The sequence below is a fragment of the Elephas maximus genome, chromosome 19 (assembly GCF_024166365.1).
Source record: "Elephas maximus indicus isolate mEleMax1 chromosome 19, mEleMax1 primary haplotype, whole genome shotgun sequence".
Lineage (NCBI taxonomy): Eukaryota > Metazoa > Chordata > Mammalia > Proboscidea > Elephantidae > Elephas > Elephas maximus.
Window position 1 is genome coordinate 7,657,530 of NC_064837.1, and position 18,516 is coordinate 7,676,045.

The 18,516-nt window shown below is 40.4% G+C and overlaps 1 protein-coding gene across 4 annotated transcripts in view; it reads right to left on the minus strand.

The window, feature by feature from the left end:
• Positions 1–5,438: 5,438 nt before the first annotated feature.
• Positions 5,439–18,516, minus strand: part of MAP2K4 (mitogen-activated protein kinase kinase 4) — a 182,125-nt gene continuing 169,047 nt past the window's right edge. The window contains exons 10-11 of one of the 4 annotated variants that reach the window (XM_049859568.1): positions 11,411–11,456; positions 5,439–9,852 (exon numbers count right to left, since the gene is read on the minus strand). In XM_049859568.1, the coding sequence (XP_049715525.1) occupies positions 9,739–9,852; positions 11,411–11,456 (160 nt within the window). In that variant the 3' untranslated portion in view covers positions 5,439–9,738. The remainder of the gene's footprint in view (positions 9,853–11,410; positions 11,457–18,516) is intronic. The other 3 variants (XM_049859569.1, XM_049859565.1, XM_049859566.1) reach the window with 3 other exon arrangements.

Consider the following 18,516-nt stretch of genomic DNA (forward strand, 5'->3'; position numbering starts at 1 on the left):
GAAAAAATTAACAAAATTGATAAACCACTGGCCAAACTGACAAAAGAAAAACAGGAGAGGAAACAAATAACCCGAAAAATAAATCAGATGGGTGATATTACAACAGACCCAACTGAAATTAAAAGAATCATATCAGATTACTATGAAAAACTGTTCTCAAATTTGAAAACCTAGGAGAAATGGCTGAATTCCTAGAAACACACTACCTACCTAAACTAACACAAACATAGGCTGAACAACTAAATAGGCCCATAACAAAAGAAGAGATTGAAAATGTAATTTAAAAACTCCCAACAAAAAAAAAGCCCTGGCCCGGATGCCTTCACTTAAGAGTTCTACCAAACTTTCAGAGAAGAGTTAACACCACTACTACTAAAGGTATTTCAGAGCATAAAAAAGGATGGAATACTCCCAAACTCATGCTATTAAGCAGCATATCCCTTATACCCAAACCAGGTAAAAACCACAAATAAAGAAAATTAGAGACCTATATCCCTCATGAACTCAGATGCAAAAATCTTCAACAAAATTCTAGCCAATAGAACTCAACAACATATCAAAACAACAATTCACCATGACCAAGTGGGACTCATACCAGGTATGCAGGGATGGTTCTACATTAGAAAAACAATTAATGTATTCCATCATATAAATAAAACAAAAGAAGCACATGATCTTATCAATTAGTGCAGAAAAGGCATGTGACAAAGTTCAACACGGATCCATGATAAAAACTCTCAGCAAAATAAGAATAGAAGGAAAATTCCTCAATATAGTAACGGGCATTTATGCAAAGCCAAGGGTCAACATCATCCTAAATTGAGACAGACTGAAAGCATTTCCCTTGAGAGCAGGAACCAGACAAGCATGCCCTTTATCACCACTCCTATTTAACATTGTGCTGGAGGTCCTAGCCAGAGCTATTACGCTAGATAAATAAAGGGCATCCAGATTGGTAAGGAGGAAGTAGAAGTATCTCTATTTGCAGATGACATGATCTTATATACAGAATACACTAAAGAATCCTCAGGAAAACTACTGAAACTAATAGAAGAGTTCAGCAGAGTATTAGGATACAAAGTAAACATAACAAAAATCGTTGGATTCCTCTACAAAAAGAACATTGAAAATGAAAACACCAAATCAGTACCATTTGCAGTAGCCCCCAAGGAGATAAAACACTTAGAAATAATTCTTTTCAGAGACTTAAAAGACCTATGCAAAAAAACCCACAGGACTCTACTGCAGGAAACCAAAAGAGACCTATGTAAGTGGAAAAACATACCTTGGTCACAGACCAGAAGACTTAACATTATAAAAATGTCTATTCTATCAAAAGCCATCTATAGATACAATGCAATTCCGATCCAAATTCCAACAACATTTTTTAATGAGATGGAGAAAGAAATCATCAACTTCATATGGAAAGGAAAGAGGCCCCGGATATGTAAAGCATTACTGAAAAAGAAGAACAAAGTGGGAGGCCTCACTCTGCCTAATTTTAGAATCTATTATGCCGCCACAGTAGTCAAAACAGCCTGGTACTGGTACAACAGATACATAGACCAATGGGACAGAATTGAGAATCGAGACATAAATCCATCCACATAAGAGCAGCTGATATTTGACAAAGGCCCAAAGTCAGTTAAATGGAGAAAAGACAGTCTCTTTAACAAATGGTGCTGGCGTTAACTGGATATCCATCTGCAAAAAAATGAAACAAGACCTATACCTCATGCCATGCACAAAAACGAACTCAAAATGGATCAAATACCTAAATATAAAATCTAAAATGATAAAGATCATGGAAGAAAAAATAGGGACAATGCTAGGAGCCCTAATACATGGCATAAACAGGATACAAAACATTACTTACAATGCAGAAGAGAAACGAGATAACTGGGAGCTCCTAAAAATCAAACACCTATGCTCATCCAAAGACTTCACTAAAAGAGTAAAAAGATTACCTACAGACTGGGAAAAAGTTTTTAGCTATGACGTTTCCGATCAGTGTCTCATCTCTAAAATCTATGTGATACGGTAAAAACTCAACTAGAAAAAGACAAATTACCCAGTTAAAAAATGGGCAAAGGATATGAACAGGCACTTCACTAAAGAAGACATTCAGGTAGCTAACAGATGCATGAAGAAACGCTCACAATCATTAGCCATTAGAAAAATGCAAATCAAAACTACAATGAGATTCCATTTCATCCCAACAAGGTTGGCATTAATCCAAAAAACATAAAATTAGGTTGGAGAGATTGGAACATTTATACACTTCTGGTGGGAATGTAAAATGGTACAACCACTTTGGAAATCAATTTGGCGCTTTCTTAAAAAGCTAGATATAGAACTTCCATATGATCCAGCAATCCCACTCCTTGGAATATATCCTAGAGAAATAAGAGCCTTTATATGAACAGATATATGCACACACATGTTCACTGCAGCATTGTTTACAATAGCAAAAAGATGGAATCAACCAAGGTGTCCATCAACGGGTGAATGGATACATAAATTATGGTATAGTCACACAGTGGAATACTACACATCGATAAAGAACAATGATGAATCCGTGAAACATCCCATAACATGGAGGAACCTGGTAGGCATTATGCTGAGTGAAATTAGTCAGTTGCAAAAGGACAAATATTGTACGAGACCACTACTATAAGAACTTGAAAAATAGTTTAAACAGAGAAGAAAATATTCTTTGATGGTTATGAGAGCAGGGAGGGAGGGGGTTTTCATTAATTCTATAGTAGATAAAAACTATTCTAGGTGAAGGGAAAGAACACAATACAGGACAGGTCAGCACAACTGGAATAAACCAAAAGCAGCTTCCTGAATAAACCAAACGCTTCAAAGGCCAGCGTAGCAGGTGAGGGGTTTTGGGGACTATGGTTTCAGGGGACATCTAAGTCAACTGGCATAATAAAATCTATTAAGAAAACATTCTGCATCCCACTTTGGAGAGCAGCTTCTGGGGTCTTAAACGCTAGCAAGCAGCCAACTAACATGCATTAATTGGTCTCAACCCACCTGGAGCCAAGGAAAGTGAACACCAAAGACAAAAGGTAATTATGAGCCCAAGAGACAGAAAGGACCACATAAACCAGAGACCACATCAGCGTGAAAGCAGAAGAACTAGATGGTGCCCGGGTACAACCAATGACTGCCATGACAGGGAACACAACAGAAAACCCTGGGGGGAGCAGGAGAGCAAATTCTTGTAAAAAAACCAGACTTAACGGTCCAACTGAAACTAGAAGGGCCGCAGAGGTCATGGTCCCCAGACCTTCTGTTAAGCCAAGACAAAAACAATTCCCAAAGCCAATTCTTCAGGCAGGGATTGGACTGGACCATGGGATAGGAAAATGATATTGGTGAAGAGCGAGCTTCTTGGACCAAGTAGATACATGAGACTATGTGGGCAGCTCCTGTCTGGAGGGAAGATGAGAGGGCAGAACAGGGCAGAAGCTGGCCAAATGGACACAAAAATAGAGAGTGGAGGGAAGGAGTATGGTGTGTCATTAGAGGGAGAGCAACTAGGTGTATATAGCAAGGTGTATATAAGCTTTTGTGTGAGACTGACTTGGTTTGTAAACTTTCACTTAAAGCACAATAAAAATTAAAAAAAAAAAGCATATCAGGTATGGTAAACCGTGAAAGGTTGTGAATGGTGGTGCACTAGGTCCTATAAAACAACTCAAGCTATCCAAGCCAGAAAACATTCCAGACTCCCCCTACCTCTGCTTCTTTAGCGTACACATTTAATCAGGAACCAATCTAGCTAAAATAACCTCCCAAGTATCTCTTGAATTCACTCCTCTCCATCCCTGGCCCTAAATTTGCCTAGAATACTGCAAATTTCCTAACTGGTCCTCATATCCTGCACCTTCCATATCTGTATACAGGGTCAATGAAATTATTTTTCTTAAGTACAAACGAGATCAAACCATTTCCTTGCTTAAATCCTGCAGGGTTGTCCAGCACCAAATCCTTGGCACGATGTACACTTCCCTTCACAATCAGGACTGTCTACCTGGGTCCTCGGGTTGTGCACATGGTTATCACTCGACTACGAGCTGAAAGGTTGGCAGTTCAAACTCACCCAGAAGAGCCTTGGGAGACAGGCGTGGCAATCTGCTTCCAGAAGGTCACAGACTTGAAAACCCTGTGGAGCAGTTCTGCTCTGCACACATGGGGTCCCCATGAGTAAGAATCAACTTGATGGCAACTAACAACTACAATTTCAGACTCATGTTCTACTCCTAGCACTTCCAGACTACTCATTTATTAGTTGTATAATAATAGTCTATAATAATATAATACTGACCTCAATGAGGGCAGAGAGAAAGGAAAAGAACTAGAGACAGTTAAGAAATAGAATCAAAGAACTGGGTTCCTAACTGGTAGTGGAAGGTGAAGAAAAAGAATGTATCATTAGGCAAGTTTCAAAAAGAGGTCCCGACATCTTCAGTAAAAGCTGATTGTAACAAGTTGTTACACTTCTTCCTGATCTCATTGGAAGCAACATTTCACGCTTTGAAAATGGACTTATTTTCTAGAAACAGACAAAAGCAGGTTAGAATCAAGTTTTGTGAATAAAGTAAGAAATTAAGCTGTAAAATATCATTTGATGTCAAAAGTGAGTAGGGATGATTAGGAAATACTCCTTCTCCTAATTATATGCTAAAGGCACGTGATTCCAAAAGAAACAAAAAGTGTTCTGATCAATGGTTCCACAGACTGGAATAAACATACAGTCATGAAGCAGGCAGGAATCACGTGTAACAAGACTTTACTTTAAAAAAAAAAAAAAAAAGTGTGTGTGTGTGTATATATATACATAGCCTTTTTATAATCAAACTTTGTAAATCAGCACAATGTCAAACAGGAAACACAAGGTTTCATGAGAAGAATCCTAACACAACATCAAGAGACTTAGGATCTATACCCCCCACTGATACATTACCTCATGCAAACTACTTATTTAGGACTGTTACCCTCTATGTGGAGTCAGTCCCTGGGTGGTGCAAACGGTTCACTTGCTCAGCTACTAACCAGAAGGGTGGAGGTTGGGGTTCACCTGGAGACATCTCGGAGAAAGGCCTGCCAATCTACTTCCAAAAAATCAGCCATTGAAAACCCTATGTAGCAGCGCAGTTCTACTCTGACATACACGGGATTGCCACGAGTTGGATTCACTCAATAGCATCTAGTCTGGTCTCCTGTGAGTACGACTAAGGCAACAACACCCTCCCTAACTACATCAAAGAATTAGCTCACATTAGATCTGCTTCTAGTGCTGTGAAAAACTAGAAGTCCTATGAGAGAGTTTTAGACAGAAATTTCAAATGCAGATAAAAATCTGATTACTCATTATGACTACTTGTCACTATATGCTATGATACATGGGTTGACAATTTTAAATGGCAGGATCATATTTTACATTCAAGTAGAAATACATTTTCACATATCATCAGAAAAATAATAAATGTTATTCCAAAACCGATGCTGAACCGCTGACCCTTCTTATGGTTTCAAGGTTTCAAATGAGAATACCCAAAAGACGGGTAGGACTAAGAAACGTATCATTTCAGTCTGTAGTAACCAGAAGACAGACAGACACTGATGTTCACATACACAGGGTATTCCTAACAGTCTAATATCAACTGACCATTACATGTGGTTCTTACAGTCCTTCCTAAGAGTTATTACTGCAGATCCAAGTAATAAGCACAGATGCTACAAATGTGACTGGTACATACAGCTGGGCCTGAGAGATGGGGTGCAAAACCTCTCTGGACCTCCAAGACAGGGTAGCCAGTAATCCAGGATAGCTTTCAAGATCTACGTGTCCTTTCTCTATCCTCCTGCAGATAAGACAGATGGACAGAATCAATAAACAAAAGGACACTTTAATACGAATCACAAGAACCTGACATTTCTTTCTTGCCAAATTCCCGCTCTGTGATCATCACACTAAGGGAAGGCATCCAAGCCTCTAGACTCAACTCAAAGGTGTTACGCTTAAGAATCAATTAGGACCTAGAGCTTCTCTGGTTACTTCTGAGGTAAACACTCTCTTCACAACTACCTTTGGGTGGGCCACAAAGCCACACTGGTCCCCAGAACCTCTGCTCTCATTTTCATGACAACAAAGCAAGCTCGGTAAGGTTTGCAACAGAGTATGCCCAATCTGCATTTCACTCTTCTACCTCTCCACAGAATTTCTTACGGGAAGTGTTACAGCCTTGGATCTGAACGTCAGCCCTGCCACCTACTGAGTTATCTGAGCCAGAACCTCTCTCCTCTAAGCCTTGTTTTCCCTCGTACCTAAAAGGAGAGACCACCACCTGACTTTGGCAGGCAGTAGATGGGATCAAATGAGATGAATACAAGACAGTGTGTCTATGAAGCAGGCAGCGCTTATACATAGTTGGCGTTCAGCTGGGATCTACCCTTTCCTTTAGCAGCTAAGGCTTTGCTGGACAGGTCAGGACTCCTACAGCCACACCCCTCTCTGGGGAGTGTTTATACTTAGAACATCTAGTTCTGTAACGGCATCTCCTGCATCTCAGATCAGGTTGGGGCAGGCACAGGAAGAACGCAGGGTACTGAATTAGTATTTGATCAGTGACTAAGAGGTGGTAGTACGGTAGATAAATCCAGCACTGGAGCTTCACAGTTCTTCTCTCCACTAGTGTCCGTGCTTCCGTGACTTCTTTACCTCCATTGTCCTCTCCATCCATAAACTTTGCAGGCCTGACCACAACAGGTCTAATACCCACAGATCTCCTCCATTCTCTTTTCAACCAAAGTTGACATCTAATGCTCACCTGGCAGCCATGAGCCCCAGCACAAGGAGCAGAAAAGCCTAACTGGCAGCCACACATGGGGCCATGGGCAGACGGGGCTCTTACAAGTTGTGTCTCTCCATCATGACTCAGGTAAAAGAGCAGTGCCCTCCTCTTTCCCAGTAAGAAAGCTGGGACACATCAGGGCAACCAACAAAGATACAAACTTGAAGGACTCCATATCACACCTGCCCAGACAGAAAGCAGGGCTGGTCCTTCGTGGATGTATCTGTAGTTTCAAAACGAATACGCAGAGAGATACTGCAAGCCTAAGAAGAGGGTGAAAATGGAAAGAAGCCATAAACACTGCCAGAAGTAGAGAATATTTTCCCAAGTGAAATGCACAGATAATTTAATGGAATTTAGCCGATTTTTCCCTCTCAGGGTCTGACTTCAGGAAATCAAATTACAAAGTCATCATCACATCCTAGATTTATTACAACTGACCTGCAGGCAAAAGGATAGAACTATTACATAAACACTTCGATTCCATGTATATATCTTAAATAGAGGAGGAATTCAAACAAGAATACAGGATAAAATATTCCAAAGCTCCAAGAAGCAGTTATGTTACTGAGCTCCATTTTTACAGACAAATAAGGCAATATCCCTGCACATTAGCTTTTTGATCATTTTTATACATTTTTCTATGGTACAAGAGAAAAATAACCAGAGCTCACAATGTACAGTTCTTAAACTATTTTCACAGTTTGTGAACACTATACACCATTTTGTTTTAATAAAGATACATCGTAATAAACTCCTTGCCCTTAAGTTTATAGTTTATAATAATCTATGATTAATACACTAAAATTGCCTTTTTATGTGGTCATCCACACAATAGAATGGTCAGATTAGCTCCTGGACAGTCAGAATTGCTTTTATCTCCATTTGCATAATGGCAAAGTGACCCTATGCTGAGCCAGACGGGAAGCTGACAGCAGAGAAACAAATTCCTCTTGAGTCCCGGGAGCAATGGAGGACGATGGCTTGGTGTGGTTGTGGGAGGACCTATAGCGACGCCTCCTTTCAGGACACTGGGAAGTCTAAGGGTCAGGATGCCAAGGGGAGAGGGGAAGACAGGAAAATTAGGCAAGTGGACCAAAGAGATCAATCGCTTTTGAATTCTGAAATTTACATGGATGTAACTTTAAACAGCACCATTCTCTCTTTATTGTTTAATAGTATTTATGACTGTCACTCTGGGAGGAGACGCAGCTATACAGGCCAGTTTGGTTCTGTAATGACATCACCTGCATCTCAGACCATGGCTGTTTTTTTTTTATTCCAGTGTGCTTGAACCACTCACAGTGCTGCTGAACTGTTACACGAAAGCCAAATGTTCAGTGTCTGGGAGGCCAGAGCAGAAACCGAGGCAGAGCCCGGCTGATGGGTAAGCGAAGAAGCACGGGAAAAGATGGCAATCTTTTTGGGGCCTCCTTTTTTGTACCTAGTGAGAATCCCAATTCCCAGCCATGACGGTGACCTGCTAAGGACTGCAGCAGGTGACGGGCTAATCTAGAAGACTGCTATTTCAGAGGCACATCTGGAAAAATGTGTCTCTGGAAAAGATGCCGCTTCACTAGCCACCACATCAGCTGGGCCCCACTTTTCTCAGCCTTTTAAACATTAGAGCGTATGAGATATTTGGGGCTAAAAATCCTTGGTAAGGAACGTCCTTGGTAATTAGAAAGATTTTTGATATAGGAAAACGGTGAAATATTGGATTAGGCAAACGCCACACAGCGGCAATAGGCCACATGGGAAGGGAAAGGGATTCAGGAACTCAAGACCAGGAGCAGTGATGGCAAGAAGCAAACAACTGAGATTTGGTCTTTTGCTGCCTACAAAAATCTTTATCTAATCGATCAAGGCACATTGCTACTAGCTACTTCTCCCTGTTAGCAGGTTACGATGGCTAAAGTATCGGGCTTGGGGCCGAGGGGAAAGATACAGCTGCGACAAGTTGTTTGGGATAAGATACTAGAATTAAAAACATCTGTAAACTTTGCCCTCTGTACTTGTTCTTCTTTCAGTCCTGGTGGTTTGTGGCAGGTGGAACATCAAGTTGGCAGCACACTGAATTCTGAGAATGAGAAATTCTTAGGATCAGCACCTTCTTTAACAAATGGCAGACTCCTGAGTCTTCCCAATGAAGAATAGAAGGACTGGTAAAGGAGAAAAGAACACATTCTGTCCTGTCTCAATATTTTAATGTTCACCTCTTTGAACGCAACATGGTTTTTGGTAAAGATAAATTCATTCTAATTTAACATGATATTTCAAACAGGAAATTTGGCTGAGCACATCGATCCCCAAACATCGACTGTGACCGTAAAGCAACAGAATATCGAATCAGTAAATCTATTGCACTTGGTGAAGAAAGTAAATTCCTCCTTTGTCTCCCAGCTCCAGAAGCCATGTGTCTTGCTGGCTGTGCAAGCTCTTCTCACTCAAGCCCGAGTCTCTGTGTTCAGACATAGTACATCCATCATTTCCAGGAATTGGAAGGCTGACAAAACACCATTCCAGTAGCTGCGTCTCCAGGTTTCGAGTCTAGAAATGAATTTAAGATGTGATCTAATCACGGTCAACAAATTGATCGTACTGACTTCCACATTTCATGAGCATGTTCATCACGAAAGAGCAGGATGAGGTCTCTCTGACCAGCACTAACACTGTGTGATCAATCAGGTATTACAGGGATGCACGTTCTATGTGACAGGAGTATACAGACATGATGGAAACGAACACCAATCTTATTGCACATGGTGTCTGGGCGAGCAATAAAAACACTGTGATAGAGGATGAAGATTCTTTACGTCTTGCTTCTTCTCAGCCCTTTGCTCTATAGTCCGATGTAGCAGCGATATCAATCGACATACATGGGAGAGCTGGGAGTAGCCGGCATTTGATCCAGGATTTTACAAACATAGCATGCGACCTCTACGGTACGTTCTTCATACATCAAGATAAAGGGATGTTTCTGCAAGAAAATTGAAATAAATAAATAACAAAGAAAAAAAATGTATAAACCTAGTCTCAGAGCCCACCCTGAACTTTTCCCAATTTCTATACAGCATAGGACTGAAGGCTCCCAAACACATATGGCTGTGAAAACCTGTAGCACCACAAGTTCAGAGAGGCCAGTACGGCCTTTGTTTTCGTGCAGGCATGCTAGCGGGTGTGGGCGTGCCTGGGTGTGCTACACAGTGTTAGGATGTGGAGCGCCACCCTGGCAGTGAGGTCTAAAAACTTATCTGTATACATGCAGGGAGTATGTGCTGAGACGGAAAGCAGAGCTGTTCCTCAGCATAACACACAGCTGCAGCCTCTACCACCATCTGGGAGCCAGGAAGAACTACGTGGATACCAGTCGCCGTTCCTGGGATACAAGCATGAGCCCCCCGCTTCTTTAGCCACAGTAGGAGAAGGTCTTACAAAAAAGGTTTTCAAGCTTCACTCTTTCTGTTCCCCACCCCACAAGACACCCAACAGAAACACTCTATGAGCTCCTGCCCTGTATCCTCCAGACCATAGTCCTGCATCTGCCTTGCAAACATGCCTTTTTATACTCCAACTCTAACGGTACTTTTTTTTCATAGCTTCTCTAAGAATGCTGATCGGTCATCTTTAAGAGTCATTGCTGGGGTGAACCACAGGCTCCATCTAACATCCGTGGAGACTAGAAGCTGTGACAAGCAAGCTGGGTCATTTCTCAAAACATTCCCTTACTATGAGGTCTGAGTACTTTCTTCACTACCTATACCAATGCTATATCCAGAGGATTGCTTAAAACAACCAATGTCCACGGGATGGGTGAAAAGTTTCAAAGAAATGGGAACTGGCCATGTGCTATAAATTTGTGTGAGAGTTTTTAATAAAGGCAAATTAAAGGCAATAAACGTTTCATAAACTTTTTCTAATGGATGTGTTACATGCACACAGACTCTGCAGTGGAAATGCTGTTGCTGTGTGCCGTTGAGTTGATTCCGACTCATGGCGACATACAGGACAGCGGAGAACCACCCCAGAGGGTGTCCTAGGCTGTAGTCTTTACGGGGCAGTCGTGGTAGTGTAGGTGAGCTGTTTGAATCCACCAACCACTCCTTGGAAACCCTATGGGGCAGTCTACTCTGTCCTACAGGGTGGCTATGAACAGGAATCGACTTCATGGCAACACGTTTTTGTTTGTTTGACAAAACAGACTGCCACGGAGCCACTGGTGGGTATGAACCACTTACCTTTTAGGTTAGCAGCCGAGCACTTAACTGCTGAGCCATGGGCTTCCTAAAGTAATACTGGAATCCTCTGGGGTAATTTTTATACTATATCAAAGCTAAAATTTTCTATAAGAACTCAACTAGTAAATTAGTAGGAAAATTATTACTACAATTTTTTTCTTTCAAAATATCTTTGTTTAAAAACATAAAAATCTATATTCATTATAATATGACAGAGAGGCCTTTTCCTGGCTCAGTGAGCTAGCAGGCCGAGAATTCAGGGGTAAGGAACCATCTAAAATTCCCGAGTCCCACACTCACCAGAAGTTCTTTATACTTTGGCCTTTTGGATTCATCCTTCGTAAGGCTAGAAAAACAGAAAAATAAGATTATTAAAGTGGAGACACATTTACCAAGGATTTCTCTTTTCACAAATGAAACCCGGTACAGAATCAAGCAGTTTTTTTCTTCAGAGACACAGTAACAAACCAGACAACCTGCCAAAGAGAAAAGAACACACAAAAACTTAAACAATCTACAATCTAAGAATGTATCCTTAGCATACTTATTATAAAATTAGTGAAAAACTAAAAACAAGTTAATTGTTGCAGTCTGACTAGATAAATTACGACACCACTGCATGGTAATTTAACTACATAGTTAGACATATGAGTGTCTGTGTAAGTATGAAAGTGTGTGCGTGTGCAAATACACATGTATTGTACGCTATGTATCTATCTAAATATATGTGCAGATATACTCACACAGAGACCACCTAAAAGAAACCAGGAATCCTGGGAGGTAAACTGAATGAATTTTATCAATTTATTCTTTTTTTTTTTTTAACTTTTACACTCAATATTTCAATGCTGTGTTATTTGGTACAAAAGTTTACAACAGTACACCTCACTTAAAGACTGTAGTTTTTATCAGGATATCATCTTTGCCCTGCTGCAATTTTCCCCTTTAGTTCTACTGAAATTAATGCTGCCAGAAGTACTTTCGTTTTGTTTGTATTTACCTGATCTATCTTGATCACTACTCTCCTCCAACCTCCAATCTATTTTTTACTATAAAAATTAATATTGGCAATGTAATTTACCTATTTCTAAACTCAGTGATTTCTGCATCTGACACCTGTTGCAGTGTACACGGTCACATGCCACACAAATCTCCCCTTTGGAAAGCTTATTCCTCTAGCTGCTGGGAGATGCGCCAGCACTGTCAGCCCCTCAGAACTGCCTCAGTTGAAGAAAGTTGCTGGGGCAGCCTATATCCAGTGACAGAACCTCTCATTCCAAACAAGTCAACTCTGAAAGACCATCTCAGCTTCAGAGCTTTCCACACCCTCAGCTGAGGCCTTTGCTCAGACTGCACTGCAGCCCAACTTTTCCCACCCAACCCTGCTTCCATCCCTTCACAGCTGATCCCAGGATCGCCACCGAACCAACTTCCTGCACGCTTGTCTCTGTTTCAAAAGCTTGCTATCGAGGGAACCAGCCTGCAACATCCTTCTTCTGGTTTTTATGTTTCTTCTTGTCAAGTATATTCTTTCAAAAGTCTATGAATGGTCAACTCTTAGCCTTAGTGTTTCTGAGAATACCTGTATTCCTTTCTTATTCTGAATGGTAATTAAGTTGGGTATAAAACTCTATACGCAATTGGTGGTTCAGTGGTAGAATTCTCGTCTTCCACATTGGAGACTTGGGTTTGATTCCTAGCCAATACACTCCCTGTGCAGCCATTAACCATCCGTCAGTGGAGGCTTGTATTTTGCTATGTTGAACAGGTTTCAGTGGAGTTTCCAGACTAACATGGACTAGGAAGAAAGGCTTGGTGATCTAATTCTAAAAATCAGTCAGCGAAAACCCAACAGCTCAAAATGGTTCAATCCACAACTCATCATGGGGGTGGTGCAGAACTGGGCAGCGTTTCGTTCTGCTCTACGAAGAGTATCATGAGTTGGAGACTGGCATGACAACAGCTAACAACAACAACAAAAAACTCTAGGAATAGGTTGACAACTATTTTTCTGCAGCACTCTGGAGATACGACTCCACTGTTTTCTGGCAACAACTGTTGCTAGTAACGAGTTTAATGTCAGGCTATCAATCCTCAGCAGGTTATTTGTCTTCTCTTCCTGCTGACTTTTGCTTTATCATTGTTCTGCAATTCTGCCCAAATTAGGTATAAATTTACCTTTGTTTATAGGGTCACCATGAGTCGGAATCGACTCGACGGCAACAGGTTTTATCCTACATGGTACAGAGACTTTGCTTTCAGTCTAAGAACCTATCCTTAGTCAATTTTTGAATGTTTTCAACTATTCTTAAATACTGTTTCTCCACTTTCACATCTGTCTTCTACTTCTGTAATTTCCATTAGTCTACACCACTCATTCTATTCTCCCCGGTTTTTAGCTGCTTTTTCATGTATTTTAACCTGCATTATGCTGGGGAATCCCTCAGTTCTATCTTCCAATTCCCTGATTCTCTGTTTTCAGCTTAAAGCACATGCCATCCATTGTTTTTTAAATCATAGCTACAGGTTTTCATTTCTAAGATTTCCAATTAAATAATTTTCATATGCAATTGTGTGCTTCATTCCTGTTTTATTTCTTCCTCAGTGTGAACAGAAGTTGTATCTTTATTTCACTGAGCATCCTAAACAGACTTAAAAAGTATGCCCCACGCTATTCCATAAATTTATCTTTTCTTTGCATTAGACTTCTTCACGTAGTTTGGAATTTTGGTTTGCAGACTCACTTTGAAAGCCTGTTTAAACTCAAAGCATACCCATTCATTTGTTCAAAAATATATGTCTACTAAGTGCTCTAAAGTAAACCAGGAGCTAGAAATACATCACAAAGCAACTTCACAGTGCCTCTTCTTCACAGGGCCACCAGTACAGAACATGGTTCTATAATAAACCTTTGAAGTACTGGTCCTGTGCTGATATCAGGACTATTACAGATCCGGTCCACTGGTTGCAAAAATTTATCTATATTCTTGACCTTCTCTAATCCTACAGCTTGCCTAAAGCTGTGGCCCCAGGCAATGAATAACATCATTTTTTTCACTTAGCAAATCCCAACTTCTAAACAGTAAGCCTGATTCCTGTTGGTCTCGTTTCCAGAAAAGAGTACATATAGAGCTTTGATAGTACAGGGAAATGCCCTGGCTGCAACTGCCAGCTTAGGGACCTGGAATACAGGAAATTCAGGGCTTTGGACCTACAAAGTATTTTGTAAGTATTTCTGTTGCATTTTTTTTTTTATCCACAGAGATGTTTCTATGAAAAACTGCTGTCTTTTTAGTTTTCCGTTTTTCTATCTTACCTACCTTCGCCATATGGAACAGAAAACTGTCAACGTATAAACTTACTAAGCCATTTGAGTGGAAATCTTTAACCAAATTATTATTAACATTGACTATCCTCTGTTTTAATTAGTGCTGACATTAGCACTGTTATCAATAATCATTTTAACTCCAAATAGTTAGACCTGCACTCTTCAGTAAGGCAGCCACTAGTCCAATGAATTACAATGAAAATTTTATTTCTTTTGTCACACTAGCCACATTTCAAGTGCTCGACAGCCATATGTGGCAGTGGCTACCACACTGGACAGAGCAGTTTAAGGGCATTTTCATCATCTCAGAAGCTTCCTTTGGATAGAAATTAAATCTACCTTCCAGTTTACTAATCTCTCTTCATTGTATCTAATCTATTATTTAATTCAGCTATTGAGTGTTTTATTGTTTTTATTTCTAGAAGTTGCATTTGGTTCTTTATAAGTCTGTGCTTCCTGCTTATATTTCCAAGCTTCTTTATTTTTCCTTTAAACTTAACAATAATTTGTTTTTCCATTTCTGATCATTCTAATATCTGGAGTTTTCATAGATCTATTCCTACTATTATTTCTGCTAATTCTCATTCATTGTGTGAGTCCTGAACTTTTTTTCTGTAAGTTATTCGTATTCCTGTTAACTTTATCTTTGGAGACTCTTTGAGGCCTAGATTAAAATTTAATTCCTCCCAAAAGGATTTGCTTTTCCTTTTACCAGTCAACCGAGAGTCTTGCCAACCTGAAGCCTCTTAAAATTAAATTCTCTGCTTTATGTACTTTGGAGAGCACACTTATGAAGCTAAATAACAAATCCACATTAGGGTGAGCTTAGAGTTTCAAATTTGTGCTGCACTCAGGCCAGGGCCAAGGCAGGCATGTTTGTTATCCTATTCTTGCACAGCACACCTGATTTCTCATTTATCTTTACGATGTGAGTACAGCCCATCAGGATGTCAACGCTACGCGAGATCATCACATGTCGGATTTGTTCTCCTTACTTAGGCTCTGGGCTTTATCTGTTGTCCCCTATATTCCTTGCAGTCATCAAAGCAAAAGCCCAAAGTTCTGAGGGTGCAATAGAAACTCAAGGAAAGAAACAGCTTCAACGCTTCCTAACCTCCAAAAATGACTGCTTTCACACAGTTCCAGAGCTCTGTGGATTCCTTCGTTTTGTATCAACTCCTGACACATTTTAGAAGATTTTAAAATGCTAGTCCAGTACTTCTGTAGTTTCAGTGCAAGTACTGCCCCAGACACTCAAGCCGCCACAACAATCCGCAGCAGTCACACTCACCACTCTACAGCAGCTTTTCTACTCCCCAGGTACGGCTGATTTCCTGTGCTTCTACACTGCTGCACACATTCACGTGCACGTGTCTTAACTGAAAGTTTGTCAGATTTTTGTTATATGTGGGAAAAAAATTTACAATATACGTAGATAGGATTTCATTTTTATCTTTTAGTCAATTTGGTTTGGTATTTTAATGTAAGGACTCAAGTTTTTCTTCAAGTAAAGACAGTTTTTAATTCCTTCTCTGTCTACTATCTAAATGAAATCACCTGTATATTTCTCCCATCATTTGCCTCATGTTCATCTCTTTATCCCATTCTACTGGAAGATTAACTCGAGGGCGTTGCCTACTTCATAGGTTTGACTAACCTACAATATCCAATCTGCTGTGTATCACCATTTCCCCCCATTAAAATCAGAAATCATGTTTACTATTGGAAAACAATTTTTCCTGAATCCAAATTATTCCCTTCTCACATTTTCCGCTGATTTTATCAGTGAAAATTTCACAATGGAATATTTGTTTAAAGTCCTCAGACTGATATAATTATCCTCACTAGTGGTACAATTTTTTGGAAACCCTGGTGGCGTAATGGTTAAGTGCTATGGCTGCTAACCAAGAGGTTGGCAGTTTGAATCCACCAGGCGCTCCTTGGAAACTCTATGAAGCAGTTCTACTCTGTCCTATAGGGTCGCTATGAGTCGGAATCGACTCGACGGCAGTGGGTTTGGTTTTTTTTGGAGTGGTACAATTCTCGTAATGGCAAAAAAAAAAAAAAAAAAAAATCATTTGCCAGTAATTTTTATTTTTTCATCTATGAAGGGGCATTGTTTGCATGAGTTGATCTTGGTTATGCATCTATGTGACTGTAAAAAAGAGGTAGAGAGCTATCAACAGAGCATCATCACCTTGCCAGAGAATCTGTTTCCTGGGTTTGTTGTAACAGCTTGCCCTGTGTTCCCACACTCTAACCAACAGAAGTGTTCTCATTAGGTATTTCAGCAAAGTGGAGTTTTTAATTTTTTATCGTGCTTTAAGTGAAAGTTTATAATTAAAGTCAGTTTCTCAAACACTTGTACACACATTGTTATGTGACCCTAGTCGCTCTCCCTACAATGTGACAGCACACCCCTCCTCTCCACCCTGTATTTCCCATGTCCATTCAACCAGCTCCTGTTCCCCTCTGCCTTCTCATCTCGCCTCTGGACAGGAGCTGGCCACACAGTCTCATGTGTCTACTTGAGCTAAGATGCACGCTCCTCACCAGTATCAATTTAGATCTCTAAGTCCAATCTAATCTTTGTCTGAAGAGTTGGCTTCGGAAATGGTTTTAGTTCTGGGCTAACAGAGTCTAGGGGCCATGTCTTCTGCAGTCCCTCCAGTCTCAGTAAAACCATTAAGCCTGTTCTTTTTACTAGAATTTGTGTTCTGCATCCCACTTTTCTCCTGCTCCATCAGAGACACTGTTGTGTTTGTTCCCTGTCAGGGCAGTTGCTGGTGGCAGCTGGGCACCATCTAGTTCTTCTGGTCTCAGGCTGATGGAGTCTCTGGCTTATGTGGCCCTTTCTGTCCCTTGGGCTCATATTTTACTTATGTCTTTGGTGTTCTTCATTTTCTTTTGGCTCCAGGTGGGTTGAGACCAATTGATGCATCTTAGATGGTCACCTGTTGGCTTTTAAGACCCCACACACCACTCACCAAAGTGGGATGCAGGATGTTTTCTTAATACACTTTGTTATGCCAGCTGACCTAGATGTCCCCTGAAACCATGGTCCCCAGACCCCCGCCCCTGCTACTCTGTCCCTTGAAGTGTTTGGTTGTATTCAGGAAGCTTCTTAACTTTTGGTTTAGTCCAGTTGTCCTGACTTCCCCTGTAGTGTGTGTTGTCCTTTACTTCACCTAAAATAATTCTAATCTACTATCTACTTAGTGCATACCCCTCTCCCTCCCTTCCCACCCTCATAAGCATCAAAGAATGATTTCTTCTGCATTTAAGCCTTTCACCACTTCTTATACTAATGGTCTCATATGATATTTGTCCTTTTGCGACTATTTTCACTCAGAATAATGCCTTCCAAATACGTCCATGTCATGAGATGTTTCATGGATTCATCCTTGTTCTTTATCGTTTAGAAGTATTTCATTGTGTGAATATACTATAATTTGTTTAACCATTCATCCACTGATGGGCACCTAAGTTGTTTTCACCTTCTTGCTATTGTGAGAACAGTGCCACAGTGAACATGGGTGTGCATATATCCATTTGTGTGACAACTCTCATTTCTCAAGGATATATTCCAAGCAGTGGGATTGCAGCATCATATGGTAGTTCTATTTCTAGCTTTTTAAGGAAGTGCCAAATCGATTTCCAAAGTGGTTGTACCATTTTACATTCCTACCAGCAGTGCGTAAGTGTTCCAGTCTCTCCACAACCTCTCCAACATTAATTATTTTGTTTTTTGGATTAATGCTAGCCTTGTTGGGGTGAGATGGTATCTCATTGTAGTTTTGATCTGCATTTCTCTAATGGCTAATGATCATGAACATTTCTTCATGTATCTGTTAGCCATCTGAATGTCTTTTTCGGTGAAGTACCTGTTCATATCCTTTGCCTATTCTTTAACTGGTTTTTTTTTTTTCCCTCCATTGTTGAGGTTTTGCAAATCTTGATTTTAGAGATTAGACGCTGATCAGATTTGTTCTAGCCAAAAATTTTTTTCGCAGTCTGCAAGTTGTCTTTCAACTCTTTTGGTGAAGTTTTTTGATGAGCGTTAAGTGTTTAATTTTTA